General features: G+C 36.1%; 1 protein-coding gene across 3 annotated transcripts in view; it reads left to right on the top strand.

Moving 5' to 3' along the window:
* Window positions 1-18,528, top strand: part of EXOC6B (exocyst complex component 6B) — a 604,005-nt gene that overhangs the window by 259,799 nt on the left and 325,678 nt on the right. For all 3 annotated transcript variants that reach the window (XR_014315086.1, XM_082744029.1, XM_082744030.1), the window contains one exon: window positions 5,594-5,662. Coding sequence is in view for 2 of the 3 variants with exons in the window: in XM_082744029.1 (XP_082600155.1) it covers window positions 5,594-5,662 (69 nt within the window). In the remaining variant the exon portion in view is untranslated. The remainder of the gene's footprint in view (window positions 1-5,593; window positions 5,663-18,528) is intronic.

The following is an 18,528-nucleotide window of genomic DNA, read 5'->3' on the forward strand; positions in this document are numbered from 1 at the left end:
GCCGAAGGCAGCGGCCTAACCCACTGAGCCACCCAGGCGCCCCCGATCCTGCAGTTTTTAGGATGGGGCTCTGTTCGTGGTATTCTTACATGTTCAGAGGTCTAGAAAATTCTCTTGTACTTTTGCTAATTTTTGTCGCTTAGAATCCTGGGCCTTCTAGTATGTTGGTATATCCATGGTGTTTAGTACAGCTCTGTGGAAGATTATGTCCACATGAATTCTATCTTTCTTTTCTCTGAAATTTTGGAAGCAAAGTTGTAGAGAAAAATACACTGATGAAAAATGTTTGTCAGGTATTTCCTGGCTTCCAGACATAATATGGACAGTCAAAATTGATCCTTTGAGTGCAAAGGTAATGCTCTTTCAGCTAACCATTTGTTGTTTTCTTCCTTCAGAAAGATGCCTGGTACATTTTAATGACTTGAGATCCAACTAATGCTCAGAAATGGGCACCAAGTCCCTACATTCATTTACTAATACCAAGAAACTGTTTTGTGTAAAGTGGTAATCAAAAGTATTTTCAAGAAGGAGAATAACTCCAATGATTAGTGAGAAACATATCTAAATTCCTTGCAAATTTTTATCATACCTTTTTTGGATGATCCACCTACTTCGAAAGGTTTCATAAGAGAAAAATAAGTGGCCTGTATTGTGTGTATGTGTATCTCCTGGGACAGCTGTGAACAACAAGACTACAGCACACTAATGCATTTCTTTCTTTCATGTACTATCTTTATCAGCAGCATAGGTAAATATTGTTGAGTGGAAGGAGACAAGCAGTCTTTTCTTGTACTCTATTCCATTTTCCTAATGATATGCTTGCCCACTATAAAGCAGGTAAATCAATCAGATTGTTACCTGCAGATATTTTTTTTTCCCCTGCTTCCCTTCATTAGTGAGTCTTAATTAAGATAGTAGAGATAGCTATTAACTTTCACGTCCTTTGTTGGGGGGGTGAGGAAAGTATTATAAAAATGTTGAGCAGATGTATCTATTAAAGGTTGAATGTCATTATTTATTTTAAAACCAAAATCTCCCTTTTTCTTTAGTGAGTAAAATCATTTTCCTTACTCTTTTTGAGAGAATCTTACTCATTAACTTTTCCATTTTCAGAGACTTTCTTTGTCTTGATCTAAGATATATTAGAGAAGAAGAAGAACATATCAAAAAGATCCTAATGTTTCACAAGAATTTTTATTTTATTTATTTATTTATTTTTTGTTTAAAGATTTTATTTATTTATTTGAGAGAGAGACAGTGAGAGAGAGCATGAGCGAGGAGAAGGTCAGAGGGAGAAGCAGACTCCCCGTGGAGCTGGGAGCCTGATGCGGGACTCGATCCCGGGACTCCGGGATCATGACCTGAGCCGAAAGCAGTTGTCCAACCAACTGAGCCACCCAGGCATCCCTCACAAGAATTTTTATGATCAAAAATATTGGTGGCGCCTGCGTGGCTCGTGGTTGAGCGTCTGCCTTCAGCTCAGGTCATGATCCCTGATCCCTGGAATTGAGTCCTGGTCCGGCTCCCCACTCAGCGAGGAGCTTGCTTCTGCTTCTCCCTTTCTATCTGCCTCTCCCCTCTGCTTGTTCTCTCAAATAAATAAAATCCTTAAAAAAAAAAAAAAAGAAATGTTTATGCTTCTTTTCTTTCTGACCATCTAATATTTCCACTTCTACACTGAATCTTGACATCTCCAATATATATTGCCTGCACAGGCTCATACAGTCATTTATTCAGGGTGCCTTTCATGGATCCTGCTTATAGATTTACTTTTCTTATTTTATAGCATCCTTTGTCCCCAGACTTTTTTTTGTCACCTACATAGTGGCATGATGTGATAGCTGATGTATATTGATAGAATATAATGCTATTTAACAAAATCTACAGACTAGCCATGGATATTGGCATCTAGTGGTGCATGATCTCTAACTGGTGTGTGAATGTGTAATTGTAGAATGTTAAGCCTTGCCTTCATGATATCTACCTCTGATTATTGGAGTCCAGCCACTCCTAAAATCATTTAATAGCTTTTTATTTATCTGTTTTTTAATATCATAACATATAATATTATAACATGCTCTGTGGCACAGATTTGCTAGTTATAGAACCTAAAATCTTGCCTACAATTTGCTCCTCCCTGATAATAAAGAGGTTTAAGTTGACAGAAAGCACTAAGGCTCTCCATTCAGAAACTATATGGGGAATTAGGCAGCTGCTGTCCTTGGTGATGAAATTATTTCCTGTGAATTCATAAGGAAAACAACTAGTTAAAAAAGCAGGATAATCTTGAGTATACTGTTTGTGGCTGCTCTTGGTATCTCTATAGATCTATTTGAACTAGAAAAATACAGACTCCAGTATCTTAATGTCTTGAGTTCCTGACTGCCAGGCAGAGGAAATGTTTAACTATTTTAATCATGTTTCTGTATCTCAGAAAGAAAGCCCTTATGAGAGGAAATGACAACGTCCTACCACAAAGTTATCTCTTATCAGTTATAGTCCCAGTCGATAATGATTTGTCAAACTTGGACATGTGTAAAATGCAAGGGCTGTGTTATTTACTTTGGAAAGGAAAAATTAGATGAAGCTGATAAAGACGGAGTCCTGGCTTTTGTTAGGAGACAGAAGCCATTAGGGACAGTCATTGTTAGCTTAGGAGAGTGTCCTTGGACCCTTCCCTCTGCCCCAGCTGAAACCTAACCCTGCTTGAATCATTCTTTGCACTTGAGGGGAAAGAAGGACAAACAGGAGGGGGAAGAAGAATGAAGACAACCTTGACAGAGATTGTGCCTTTTAAATGGGGAGCAAAATGTGGCCCTTAAAACAAACCTATTTATGTGAGTCAGGAGAAATGGCCTTTGGCTCTCTTTCCCACTCCCGTCTCTTTAGGTTTTTGAAAGTTCATTTCTTATCCTTCCAAACGTGTGGCATTCCTTCACGTATAGTGTATGTTGCCCTCCTTCTTTTGCCTTTCTGTCGATGGGATTCTTTTTCATTAGTGGAAGCAGAGAAAACACATCTAGCTCAAAGCAACATGAGTCAGTGCATGCTTTACATACCTTTCTCCTCACAGCGCTCTTCTTGGTTCCTTGCAGGGCTCCTAGTGTTCCTCGCAGAAGGGAGCATGGAGGAAAAAGGATTTCTAAATAGTAGGCTACTTTGGGGGTCGAGGTAAAGTTTGTGAACTGAAGCCCCGTTTCGCTGCTTCTTTTCTCATCTAGATTTCTGTGGGCTGCCTGCAAAGCAGGCAGTCCTTTGCTTAAGGAGACTTAACTGGATTTTGGTGGCAGCGGCTAAGAAATAGCAAAGCCAGTACTTCCGGGTCAGTGCATTTTAAATGGTTTGAAGCTGAGGATGAGGATGTCAAGACAGCCTCACAGAGACTAGGTTTGGTTGTAAATATTTGTTGGAGATATTTGTTGGAGATGACAGGGAAACCTTTTTGTCCTCTCTAAATATATCTGTGTTTTTTAAGTTGGCCCAGATAAACCTCTCTTTTTAGCCCATTAGCAAGTGGTACCACTACCTTATTCATCACAGATTTTTAGGGAAACTCTTCCCTAATGTGGATGTTGATTCTGTAAGGATGGGTCTGATGTGGGAAGGGGCCATGGCCCTGTCTGAGGAATGGCTTACGAGCAGTTTCCTTTGAGTGAAACTCATGGTTCTGAGTCAAAGCAAAACAAAGTAAATAAACAGCATAAAGAAGAACATGGGAATGAAGTTGTGATTGAATTTACTTAAATTTCCTTAAACTTTCAGTAAATAACTTTATAGTCATTAATTCTAAATAAAAGAAACAAGGTTTGTTTCCTATACAGATTAAAACCTTTTTATGTTTCTTTTTTCATATGTATGTGTAATTTTTATGTAGTTAAAATACTATTAATATAATTCACTGAATTTTTGTATTTTTCACTTTTTGCACTTATATTTTGCTTAGTTGAAGTTTTCACTAGTAGGCTCTGTTTTTCTGGCAAGCTAAAATAAATTTCCTTCACCTCTTTCCTTTGCAACTCAACAGGGGAGACTGTAAAGATGCTCTAATGTTGTGATCATTTCAAATAAGAGTGTCTAATATAAAAACCTCTTGTCTTTTTGTGTTATTAAGATGAAAACTATTGTCCTTTTGTACTCTTCCAGTTACAATTTTTACATGCGTTTTAATCTTTTTTCTTTTTAACTGCATGGTGTTTATCTGTCCATAAAATGTTTTTCTCAGTGGTTTTGTAATGCTCACTAGCTTTTCTAATGGCTTTTTTTTTTTTTTAATAAATTTATGTTTGGGCCATGGTATAGGATCAAGAGTTTTTTTGTTTTGTTTTTGAGCGCTTACAGAGTATCTAGCACTGGGAGGTTCTTAAACAGAGATTTAGCACATGCTATCATGGGTATATAGCAAATGGACAGAATAATCAAAGAAGTGGAACCAATTAATGTACAGAGGTGATGGTTTTGGAGGGACAGGAAAGTAGCTATTGTGCTGCCGAGTTGTAGAGTGAGATTTCACTAGGAAAAACATCTTGGTGAAGGATGCTATGCCTCCCAAGGAAGAAATGAGGCCTGTTTGATGGACTAAGGGAAAATGACCTAGAATTGAGTCAGGTCAACCCAATGTAGACACGCCTGCTGCTTATATTCTGATGAATCCTACAGTTACCAGTGTTCCTGTAGAAACTACAGCTAGGTCTTTTATTCTGATTATTTCTTTCTGCAATTTTGTCTTTTCTTTTTTGCTTTATTTTGTTTTGTTCAATATTTACGCTGTGTCCTTTTATTCTTGTTTAATTCCTGTAGGTCAGCAATATAGGGAATGGTTTCCTTTTTCAGTTGGGGAAATTGAGGCCAAAGTAAATCGTGAGTTACTCATTGTCAGGTCACATAACCAAACAGTTTTAGCACTGTGACTATCTCCAGTTCTTACCTCATGTTGTTTGTTTTACTTTGTCTTTTGATGTCTCAGTTTAATCTGTCTACATTGTTCAGATTGCAATTTTCTGGTATTACTTCTAGGTTTGGCTTTTTCCTTTTATTATCTTACTTTTTACATGATTCCCCTCTCTTTCTAGCATATTTCTGTATTTTGATTGCATGTTGATGTAAATACTCACTAATTCTTACACCCTTCAGAAGCTGGCTGGCAGGTCATTTAATTCCTCCTGTGTGGCAAGTTTTGGTTTTGACCATTGAAACTTAGTCTTTTAGATAGACTGCCATGAATTCAAGAAGACACAGTCACGTCAAAGTCACATTCCCACCTCCTTCTCTTCCTCTTTGGAGGCTTCCTTGTTGAAGCCTAAAATGTATCTCAAAGCAGATGCAGGGCCTGTGGCACCTGTTACTCTTCGCTGTTATTAATCCTTCTGTTGTGTGTCCCAGCCTTGCTGACATCTTCATGGTTTATGCATCCCATGTCGAAAATACCAAAACTAGGTTTCTGGGAGCATGGTTTGTTTGTTTGTTTGTTCTGTGTTTTTCTCCTAGAAACTAGAACTGGCTTTTATTTTTTATACTTGAATAGTAAAAATGAATGCAGCTCAAAGTTCTTCATAGCTTTGCTTTCATATTTTTGACAGTCTTGCTTGTTTTGCAGGTACCTGGAGCCCAGGATTTGGTGGATTTCTCTCCTGTTTATCGATGTCTACACATTTATTCTGTCCTGGTGAGTCTTTCTCTGGCTCTGACTAATAAAGATGTACATTGAGTTCAAAACTCTTCTTTCTTATTTTTGATAGTTTTTCTGTTTATTATTAAGAGTAAGAAAAAAGAAACTGTTATTTAAGGAGTATTAATTATAAAAAATTATCCTTTATTTTCTTCTTGAATCTTTTGTTTGCCATGTAATGATGTAAGTGAATAACATTAATTTCTATCATCAAAATGATAAAATTATACCTAGAAATAGTCACATATACACAGATTTCCGTTCTTAATTTAATGATATAGTTATTTAAATAAAAATAGCCTTTCTATATCAAAATAATATTTATGAAAACTTTATTTTTTTATTCCTGATGACACTTATTCCTTCTGTCCTATAAAACCTAGGCAAAGAGGAATCTCTCTGGGTGAAGTTATTATGGGTGTTAATGCTATTATAAGAAATAACCCTTTCTCCATCTTGGTAGTACACCTATATGCAGACACATAGATAAAGGGAATCAAAAAACTAATAAGTTGGGGCACCTGGGTGGCTCAGTGGGTTAAGCCTCTGCCTTCAGCTCAGGTCATGATCCCAGGGTCCTGGGATTGAGCCCCACATTGGGCTCTCTGCTCAACAGGGAGCCTGCTTCCTCCTCTCTCTCTGCCTGCCTCTCTGCCTACTAGTGATCTGTCAAATAAATAAATAAAATCTTTAAAAAAATTAATAAGTATCATCAGAGATTGATGAGAGAAGTCCATTATTGATCTTTTTAAATAACAAAGATCGATGAAGCCTCTATCAGGTTATTTTATAATATGATTGAGTGAGTCTTTTTGCCAGTCTTCTATTTATTTTCTTCTTCATATGTTTAATATAGTATCACTTAGTCATTACTCCAGACAGGTTGGGACACTGGTCTATGGGCTTCACCACCAGAGTACTTTGAGGTGATTTCCATTAGTCTGAGAAAAGACTTGCTAATTTTTTCTCCCCTCCTCTCCTTCTTCCTCCTACTTCTCCTTGTTCTCTGATTTCCTCTTCCCTCTTCCTTTCTTCTTCCTTTCTCCACTCCTTCTCTCCTTCTAACATTCCTTATCATATAAAGATGGAGCAAGATACAGATTGAGTTGTCTCAAGACAGCTAAAATAAGTAGATAATTTTTTTTCAATCTCATGTTCAGAGAATTAAATAAATCATATACATCTTAGTTTGTGACACACTATTGTCATTATTTAAGTCCAAGATATATATATAATACTTATTTTAAATAATTTTTAATTTTTACTAACCTCATAGATATTGAAGGATATGTCTTTCTTTTAATTTGCATTTCTTTTATTACTGATAACATTGTGCTTCTCTTTATAGACTCACTAATCATTGAAGATTTTTCGTCTCTGGAACGCCAATTTTTACCTTTGTTCAGTTTTGTATTGGCTTTCTTATTTTGATTTGTTTTTTGCTAGAAAGAGAAGTCACAGAAGTTCCTTATATGTTATAACTATTGACAGTTTAGGATGTTGCCAGTGTCTTCTTTCCAGTTTTCCCCCAGACTTTAAACTATGTGTCATTATCCTTCATAAGCAGAAATCCTTGATTTTGATGTAATCAGGTCCATCAATTTTAACCTTATAGTTTGTACTTCTTAAGCCTTGTTTAAAAAACAACAACAACTCTCTTTTATTGAAGGTTATAGGTATTCCCTTTATGCTACCTTTAATATTTTTCCCATCACATCTTGATATTGGTCATCTTGTATATATGATTTTGTGATATATCCACATGTATGGTAAAACAGGTCCCTTCTCATTTCTTCTCTTTTAAATTGCCTCCACAATTTATGAACCTTTATTTTCTCTTTTTTCCTTCCTTCCTTCCTTTCTTGCAAAACCAAATTATTTTATGCAAGTAAAGAATGAATCTTCATAATGAAAATAGCTGTCTGTATAAGTAGTTGTTTTTTGTTTGTTTGTTTGTTTGTTTGTTTTTAATGGAAAGGGTTCCATACCTTTTTCCCCAAAGAAGCTAAAATAAGTTGGGGCTACTTTAAGGTTATGACCTCCTTGAGGCTTATCTTCTGAAAGAATACTTTTCTACAGTCATTTTCTTTTCTTTTTTTTCTTTTTTTCCTCTTCTTTCTCCTCCTCTTACTCCTGTTTCTTCTTCTTCTTCATCATCTTCTATTTTTTTTCAAGTTTTTAGTTAAATTCCAGTTAGTTAACATGGAGTGATTTAGTGTAATCTTAGTTCCAGGAGTAGATTTTAGTGGTTCTCTCTATATATTTTAGAATCTTTGAGTTCACTAAAAAATTTCTTCTAGAATTTTATTTGAATTGATTGAATTTATAGGTAAATTTTGGGAAGAATTAACAACCTGATCATGCTGAGTCATGCTACTTGTGGAAGAAAAAAGTCTATTTTTTTTTTTAACTTAATAGACTTTTTTCATATATGTTTATGAAAAAAGTCTATTTTTAAATTACTAAGCTTTGTTTATGGTAATAGTCTTGGGGATTCTTATAAGGTTAATAGCAAAATACAGTTTTTGCTGCTGTTTTCTGCTTTCCTTTTTAATTAATAATTGATGATGTTGAGGAATGCTCTTGACTTTTGTAAGTCAACTTAAATCTGGCAACCTTGCTCAACTCTTTTATTATGGTTTGTTTTTTGGTTTATGATAGATTTTCTGTTTAGTTGATCATAATTTTGATTTTCTGTGTAGTTGATCTGCAGATATTGACTTGTTTATTTTCTTCTATTCCTATAGCTCATTGTTTTTTATATTGTCTTATTTTATTGACTAGGATCATCATTACTTTTTTGTTCAGGAAGATAATGGTAGGCATCCTTGTCTGATTTTTGATCTCTAATAGAAGGTATCTAAAATTTTTCCATTAATGGCGTTTGCAATAAATTTTTGGTAAATACTCTTTATCTAGTTATTCCTAGACTCCTGATATTTTTTGTAAAAACATAAATGAGTATTGAATTTTATTGGATTTGTTTTCCAAATAGATTGATACAGTCCTGTGGTTTTTTATTCTTTAGTTCATGAATGTGGTGAGTTTCACTGATAGATTTTTGTGATGTTAAATGATCCTTTTATTCTTTAGATAAATCCAACTTGATGAGGATGCATTACTGCCTTTTTTTTTTCCCCTTAAGAATTTGGAATCAACTCCTTTTATTTTGTTTGTAGTTTTTTTTTGTAATTTATTATTGTCTCATAATTGCAAAATCACTTTTCCTCTTAAATACTGCAAAAGTATGAAAATCAGTAGTTTGTTAAGTTTAGTGCCAACAACTGTACTTGGCATATAGTAGGTGCTCAATAAATACTAACTGAATGAATAAGTAAGTGGTAGCTAAATATGCACTATGTTTGTTTGAGCATATGCTAATTCAAACTTTATCACTCATTTACTTATTCACTAAACACTGAATTTCTGTTCTGCATGAAATAGTTTGGTGAGCTAGGATGTATAAATAAGTCAAGGACTTCTGGTTTTAAAATATTACAGTCTACTAGGAGAGGAGTTATGGTCTTTGAATGACAGCACTTTATTTCATCGCAGTGTATTTGCTAGTTTTTGTAAGCTTTATTAAGAGTTGATGATTTAGAAATTGTAGCAAATTTTCCTCAAATGAGAACTCTAACAGTGATTTATAAGGGTACTGAAGTAATTAGTTTGCATACCTACTAGCTGTGCGGTGTGAGGCAAGTTACTTAAACATTAGCTTTCTCCTATGTGAGCTCTGATAGTAATGATCTGCTCAGCACAGTTACAGATAATACACGAATGGTGGTGCCTCACTCCGTCTCTGGCATATAATTGGAATTTAATCAGTGGCAGTTAATCTGGCAAGAGTTATATATCTCTGATGCTGATTATTAGACACATCACTGATACTTTTTAAAGTGTATGATGTAAAGTATAGGCATGGTGGCAGAGGTTCTAGTCTCTGCCATCAACATACAAAGTATATCAATTATTTAAAATGTACACATTCTTAAATACACAAAGTCTGTGTCATCCTAAACTGTGAGTTTAAAGAAGACCTTAAACTGCTGATTTAAAAATAAATTCCACACCCTGATCCTCTGTAGTGTTGAAATATTTGTTAGTCATAAATGTTCTGTAATAATTTGATAAGGCATTGTTTATGTGGCAGAGACAGGCCTCTTCCCTCATTCACACATTCATAATGTTTCCTAGTTTTGAAAAAATACATAGTGATAAGAGCTCAGCTCCATTTCTGGAGTACATGTTTATTTTTTAGACACTGCTGTTCCAGACCTAGATGGACTTTAGAGAAGCACTCAGATACCTCTTTTGCTAAAGGAAGAGCCAGACCATGTATGACTTCTAGATTCTTTTCATAGCTTTTTTTGGGGGTATAATTTTTTACTTCTCTATATTTGTTTCCCCATTCTCAAATCACTGATTTGTATGACTGTGTAGTGGAGGGCATGTCTTCATAATATTAATGACAAACATATTTAAAAATGGATTACTTAATATAAAAATTGGTAACATAGATTTTTTTTCATTTCTCGATGTAGTTAATATTAACATTTTTGCAAATTCCATAGGCAGTGCAAACTCAGTATGTTTCAAAATGAACTCATTATGTCCCTGTTCCCTAAAATCTACTCTTTTGGCGTGTACCATGATCTCAGGTAAAAATAGCATTTTATCAAGTCCTCAGGCTGAAATCCAAATCTTTTCTTTATTCTCAGTACCATTTCCAGAGCTCTGTATTTGCAAATGTGACCTCCTAAGTACAGTTTTACTTCTCTCATCCTCCCCTATCCTAAAATGATTGCCCTAGATCATCAGGATTATTGAAAAATTCTTAACTGTTCTTCCTAACTTATATCGTAAGTCCCTAACTCAACTTCTCACTGTAGTGATAGCGATTTGTGAATCATATGTATCTGACATATATGTTACCTGCTTAAAATTTTCTGAGTGGTGTAAATGGAGTAAAATACAGTTTTCCGTGTCCTGTCTGCCATGTTCTCTGCTGTTTACTACCTTGTTTTAATGATACTGAAATGCTTCCCATTCTTTGAATGCCCCATTCTGCTTCTGGCCTGCTGTCTTTTCCTCATTCTAGTCCTTCTGCCTGAATGAGTATTCTTTTTGTTTTATGGATTCATACTTATTTCATACTTGTGTCCTCCAGCACATTTTCCTGACGTTTCAGGTGGCGTTCAGTGGACCCCCTTCCTCTTTCCACTATTGTAGGACCCAGTACACAATTGTATCAGTGCCAACTATATTATATCATCTTATCCTAAATATGTATTCTTTTTCCTCAATAGACTGTAAGCTCGTTTAGGGCAGGTACCATGTTTTATTCATCTTTTTTAGCCCTAGCACTTAGCACTTAGTATTAGTGGTAAATGATACTCACTAAATGTTTGTTTTTGATTTTGAAAGATAACTGCCCTCCTTTTGACCTGAAAATGAATCCAGGATTCTGGCCTCAGGCAGTGTTATACAATATCAGGGCTGGGACTTCTACGAGGGGAAAACAGTTCTATTGGTGTCCAACGGAAGGATCATAACAGAAGTAACAAAAAGTTCTAATATTTTGTCATTTACAATAGTGTTTATCTGAACTTTTGGCCTGGAGGATAACAAGGCACACTTTGAATAAACATGGCAATATTTATTATTTTTAGTGAAACCGACCTTCCATTCACCCCCCTTTTATGGCTGTGCTGCTTATAAATTCCCAAAGGATTATTTGAAAAATCCTACTTATATCTGCCAGCCTTATCAGTAGGGCAGGAGTTCACGTATTGTAACAGGAGGTCAGATTTCGGTCATGGTCTTATAGATGGGGCCAAGCACCTGTAAATTCTTCCTTTGGTGACTAAAGTGAAGTACAATATCAAACAGGCAGTGAGACTTTTCTAGGAAGTGCTGAACTTTGGCAGGAAGGGCAAACTTTGGCAGGAGGAGGGGAGGGAAGAAAGTGAACAAGGGTCAGATAGTGGTTAATTGAGACTTGGTTCTTGGTGTAGTAATGCAGTGGAAGTGTGCAGGGCAAATGGAGGTGTATTTTATAGAATTATTTTAAACAACTTATAGTGTCTAAGTCTTAATATACAGTTTAGAGATGGGCAGGTAAGAGGCAGGATATAAAACCTCATTTTACAGTCATTAAGGATCTTTTTTTAGGAGGGAGAAAATAACAAACTAAAAATTTTACTGGAAGAGAAGTGATGAAGCATAATAATTGGAGATTTTTGTACATAGGATGGTAGTAGTTATGAAGATGGATGGCCTGTCTGTCGAATGAAGACAGAAAGCAGCCTGTCTTACAGATTTTCTGAAAACTCTATCAACCCAGGGATGTCTGCCATGTTTATGGGCTCCAGGCTTTGAACCAGTTCAGTTTGGACAAAGATTTGTATATACTTCAAGCTCCTCTGCACACTGCAACATCTTTTTGACTCTTCTCCAAATTTGCTGTTCATTCAATGGAAGAGTGTCCCATGTCAAGGAGCATGGGTGTCATTAAGAACTTGGAGGAGCAAACCTGTAAATACAACCATGTTCCTGGTTTGTGGGTCTCATTTATAATCTTATCTTCTTGTGCTTTCTTGTTCTCCAGTGCTTTACATAATCTGCTTATTAATATTTTTTAAAAATCCTGGATTAACAAGTGCTGACCATCGTATACCTTTGATTTATATACTTTCTGCATTTGTGTTAAAAGTGTACTTTTTAAAGATTTCTGACATCTTGAATCCAGGAATAGCCTATTATAAGCAAAATGTGGATTTTTTTTTTTTTAAGTAAGTAGCAACCTCTTAGTATTACATGAATCATGAGAACCTCATTTTTATTTAATTCACTTTCAATTACTAATGGAGACTATAAAACAGCCTGAGATGTAAGGGAATGCAGAATGTTGTCATGCAATGAATTCATATTACAAAGGCTCTAGCAAGTGCAGTATTTCTTTTAAATTTTCTTGGGCAAGGGGCCTCTGAGAATTTCATGAAAGCTGTGAACCCTTTCCCCAGACAAAATGCACATATGTACAGGCATGTGATATTTTGCTTAGAATTTCAGAGGCTTCCTTAACTCCTGAATTTTATTAGACCTAGAAAGAATCCCTCATGTAAAAGGAGCTAGAGGCTGAATTAGGTTTCAGGTGCCTACTGACTACAGACCTCTGCCCCAGAACTGGCTTACCCCAATTCCAGTTGAGTATCCCCTTTTATAAGCCTCCTAAGGACACCCTACCACTTGTCTTTCTCTTAGGTTTGGAAGCCTTGCCAAAATCTAAATTTAAAAGCATATTTCAAAGTGAACTTATTTCTGTGTCATAAATCTTCCTTCCCTGGGCAGTCATCATGCATGGCAAGCTGGTGACCTGCTTTTCTATTAAGAATAAGTTAGCCCCAGGGCACCTGGGTGGCTCAGTGGGTTAAGCCGCTGCCTTCGGCTCAGGTCATGATCTCAGGGTCCTGGGATCGAGTCCCGCATCGGGCTCTCTGCTCAGCAGGGGCCTGCTTCCCTTCCCCTCTCTCTGCCTGCCTCTCTGCCTACTTGTGATCTCTCTCTGTCAAATAAATAAATAAAATCTTTAAAAAAAAAAAAAAAAAGAATAAGTTAGCCCCAGCACCTAAACTAATAGATTTGTTCCCTGAATTCTTTTACTAACAGGATTCAGACAGAGATTTAAAAATATATATGAGAATTATAGTTAGTAATTTATCTCTCTGGATATAATTTTGTAAAGTTTCAGGATATTTTACCTCTTACTTGCTTTTAAAAATATCCCTTTTAAAGTATTTGGCTCTAATTTGGAGATATGAGTGAGTAGCAGAGCTAGAATTTATGCACAATGTCTTCATGTGCTTATCCTTCATGATCACTGCTGGGGCTAGGGGTGGGGTGGGATAGGCTGGAATCTTCCTGGAACTTACTTCTCCCTTTGTAATCTGAGGATTTCTACTTGAATGGTCTACAGTGGCAGCTGGAGGAAAATGCCAAATCAGTGGTCCTGTGACTGCTGATAATAGCAAGGAGAGTATTTGGAGAGTGGAAAAAGGAGTGGATACAAGCAGTTTTAAGTGACATTATTTCCGAGGTGTTAAGGGAATTACTTAATGAAATTACATAAAGAACTTTGGCAGTAGTTGGCTGTTACATTAAGGCATTTGGGAAACAGATACTTTGAAGGGCCTAAGACACTGTTGAAATTTTCAATTAAAGAAAAATGATTAGTTTTGGCATTCTAACGTTAGATTTCCAGGTACTTTCAAATAGTGACCATTGAAGGTTTATTATTTATATATGTATTTGTAATAGTGTTATCTTGGACTTTATATAACACTCTGTGCAACAATCTCATAATGCTTTGCAAATTTGACTCTATTAAATAAGTGACCCATATTCATATGGTTGGTATGAAAGAAAAAAAAAATCACTTGGTAGAGACTGGCCGCACTCTGAATCAAGCCATGAGATAGTTCTTTTGTTGGCACCAGAAGTAAGATTTTAGGGTTCTTACTCCTGTACTTTTATCAGAAGGCACTATTGCTGTTTAAAAATCAAGTAAATTGAACAATGAGAATTGGAACATACACTTAAAGCAGGTCTGAAGATTGGGTGTATTTTTGATGCCCAGATTTTTTAAATCATTAATTGGTTTAAAAAGATGAGACTTCCTTTTAAAAAAAATAGTAAGACATTTCTGCTACATCTAGTTATTAAGACAGTTGATTGGTTAGTGAAAAAAAGATATTCATACATCAGCTTCATACAGTTGTCCTCGTGTTTCTCACAGACCATTGATCTGGCAGTGAACGCTGATAAATAGAGCTCTGACTGGCTTTTGAGTTTTCATTAAAATTGATCGTACTTTACTATTGCCCATTTTTTTAGACTAATCCTGATTCTGTTTTAAACATAGACACTATTGACTTGTATTCATTTTATATAGCTATAGTAGGAATCCATTACTTAAACTTTTTCAGTTTTTTACAAAGACACTTTAACGAACATTTGAATATTTGGTTTGGGTGAAAACACAAACAGGGTCATATACTACTACTGTGGTAGAAATTAAGACAAACAAGAAAGACCTATATGCAAAATTCTAGGGGCTTAGAGTTTGTAAGTTTTTATTCTCATTTGACATTTCCAAAGATGGTGTTACAGGGAGAGGAAAATATCACTTTATTTCTCTAGTCACAAGAAATTGGAAATTGTGGATATAGAATTCCAGCATTGCCAGAGGCACATAGCTTAATCATCTAGATCTTCTCAAAGTTGTTTCTGGAGCTAAATTTCTAGGGAACACCAGACTCATCAGATGATCTGTTTAAAAAAAAAAAAAAGGAGGGGGTGCTCCTGTTTCAGATAGATCAGAACTCTGTGTACTGTATCTCTGTCTTGGGTTTTTTTGTTTTGTTTGTTTGTTTGTTTTGTACAGATCACATTAGTATATTTGAGTGTGTTCTAAGAACTGCAAAGAACAAACGTGTTAAATTTTATTTCAGCTGCTACTTCTTAATATAGTGAAAGAGGTTAAGGATGACCAGGGTACTTTGTGTTCTCAAAAGTTCCTAACTTAATGGGTCTAGAGAAAAGCTACTTGTAGAAGACTGTGAAGAGACCTGGTTTTTGTTTTGTTTTAAATCTGTCATGTTTATTTGAAATATATGCATTTTTTGGGGGGAAATAAGAAAAGAACATTGAACTTTTAATGGAAAGCCTTCTTGAGAACAATAATATGAAATGAGTAGGTATTATTTTCAAATCTTTGGGATAGCAATGACATCAGGAAGGAATGCTGATGTTTATATATTTATTTATTTTTTAAGAACTTCAAGTGGCTTATATTTTAGGCTCTGAGATTTAGACACTATTCCTCTTGACTCTTTTCGTAAGTGTTATTTTATTTTCATTTGAAATGGACTCTCTTTCCCGTCTCAGAAATATTCATCTGCCTTTCCCCCACTATCTAAGACAAATGCAAGTTGCACTGTTTGGGGAGCCAACTTCCACATAACAGAGCTGGAAGCTTTCTGGTTTGCTTCCATGGTGATCTTGAGTACTTCTGAGCAATAAGAGCATAGTTTGAGTATTTTCTTTAGAGATATATATATTTTTTAATGTGGAAAATTTTGCCCTGAAATATTTGGTGACTCCTAGTCCATCTCTGACACTTAGCAGACTGTCCCATCACTCTGCTGCCCTATCTCCCTGCCTCCCAGCTGCGCTGACCCACTGGTGCCTGGTGAGGTTAGATAGGCATAAACACGACATAGATCCTAGAGAAAAGCTAAGGGTAAGATACTTTGTGTGCTGCATTGATAAGGACACAGGAAAAGCCATTTATAGCGATAACTGTCCTGTAGTATGGGCTAATGGGCCCTGGTTTGTAGCCGCAGTAATCTAACTGTTTATAATTGTCATATTGCTCTTTTAACCTGGTGACCTTATTACCCAGGAGCATACATATCATTTGGCTGTGAATAAAAACAAGAGGCAAAAAAATGTGGTCAAAAATTTTTTTTCCTACATGTACTCACATTGGTTTTTCAAAATGCTTACACTGAGAAGATGGAGCTCCTCATGGGTGCTTACTTGTGTGTGTGTGTGTGTGTGTGTGTGTGTGTGTGTGTGTGTTTTCCCTAATAATAATGTCTCACTTAAACAGATTTAGATACCACAATAGCATAATTATTTTTTAAGCTCTGACAAAATGAACAATAAATAAATCATTTTCCATATCACACCCAGTAACGCCCCTTTGAAACACAGTTTAAATCATATAAAAACTCTGCTTCAGATACTTTAGTTTCTCATTTTTCTCAGAATACAGTAAACTTCTTAACTTGGTCTGTGTAGTCACCCCTGTTTTATCCTTGGCTTGACTCTCTTACCTCATTTCTGGCCGCTCTTTTCCTCCTGGCTGCTCACAGGCTATGCTCCAGATATATTGACCCTGTGTTCTGTCATGCCTTTGTACAGGCAGTTCTTTTTTTTTTTTTTTTTTTAAGATTTTATTTATTTGAGACAGAGAGAGAGAGCGAGAAGCAGGCTCCCACTGAGCAGAGAGCCCTACATGGGACTCGATCCCAGGACCCTGAGATCATGATCTGAGCCAAAGGCAGATGCTTAACCAACTGAGCCACCCAGGTGCCGCCAGGCAGTTCTCTTTCTTGAAAAATATTGCATATTTACTGTCTTCCTTTTGATATTTCTTCCTATTAGTTATGCCAAATTTCTCCCATTACTGAGATACCTGGTTTTGGCATTTAACCATCTTCTCTCCCTCCTCTCATATATCCAACCAGATCTCTCATGTCTTTTTCTTCCTCTTCCCATTTTGATTGTGACTGCCAGGTTTTTGTTTATTTTCAGTCTTTAAATTAAAAATTTGGGGGTTCTTTTGCTTTCCTAAAATGTCATCTTTACTGGCTACTTAGTTTATTTATTACATTGTCCCAGTCGTTTTGGATATTATGAGGGGGTGACATAAATAACTGTGGCCAGAGCGTCGTGATTTGAACAAGAGGACATGTAGGGGAGGGGTTTCCTTTTGTTTTATAGAGGAAATTTGGTCATTCAGTTATGTAAGTTGCATATACCAGAATGATCTAACCAGAAGCAAATGCTGTAACTGGAGCTCATGCTTAAATATAGCTGGCTGTGGCAGGTGTAATGAAGAGTTTGTTTTTAACCTGTGAATAGAATGGATTTCTTTTAAATAGTGAGGGATTTGGAAAAGCTGAGTTCGGGCCTACACTGGATTCTCTACTTTTTCATATTTTTATAACTCACACCACAGTCTAGAGGTGAAGTAGTTTAGGACCTCAGCGCTTGGATAGAAACCCAGACTCTGCCTGTAACTCTCTAGATTTGCTTAGGGAATGGAGGCAGAATTCATTTTATTTCCTTCTCTGAAGGTCTTTAACTAGAACTTCTGGAACTCCCAGCATGCTGTGTTATGCCCACCACACAGAAGGAACTTTATTTATTTATTTTTATTTCATTTATTTCATTTATTTATTTATTTATTTATAAAAATTTTTTCGATTTATTTATTTTCAGAAAAACAGTATTCATTATTTTTTCACCACACCCAGTGCTCTATGCAATCCGTGCCCTCTACAATACCCACCACCTGGTACCCCAACTTCCCACACCCCCGCCACTTCAAACCTCTCAGATTGTTTTTCAGAGTCCATTGTCTCTCATGATTCACCTCTCCTTCCAATTTACCACCACACAGAAGGAACTTAATTAGTTGTTGTGAAACAAATGAGTGAATGAATGTTCAAAATGCCTCAAGAAAGTACAATGTGAAAAATTCATGGAGACTTAAAAAAGGACTATCAAAGACACTGTCATCCAAGAAGATTCAGTCATTTTGGCAGAGGTTAATATAGTTCATCCATCTATTATATGGGTGTTACTAGCTTAGGTTTGGGATTTCTTCTTACCCTGAAACAAAGTATAAGATACACTAACGTATTTTTTTAGGTATGACAGTGAGGTCATTTATGATGTTTAATGGTAGTGTTTGTAGCAGTATGGGTTATGTTTCAGTAAATGTTAAAAAAAACAACAACCCAACCACCTTTAGTGGTTTAAACAAATACGATTTTTTAAAAATAACGTGACAAGAAGTCCCAGGCACCTCAGTGTCTCTGTGTTGGCCCCACACTCCCAGAGACTCAGGGAGGATCTTATAGCTGTTCCTCCATCTGGAGTATGTAGTTCCTGTTTTTGTCCTTTCAACATGGATGCTACAGCTCCAGGCAGCTTTCTGGTGTCGCAGAAGGAAAGCGGGTGGGAAGGCCACGGTGCGGAAACTGCGCTCCCATCTGAGTCTGTTTCTG

This window comes from Mustela nivalis, assembly GCF_964662115.1.
Source record: "Mustela nivalis genome assembly, chromosome: 8".
Classification (NCBI taxonomy): domain Eukaryota; kingdom Metazoa; phylum Chordata; class Mammalia; order Carnivora; family Mustelidae; genus Mustela; species Mustela nivalis.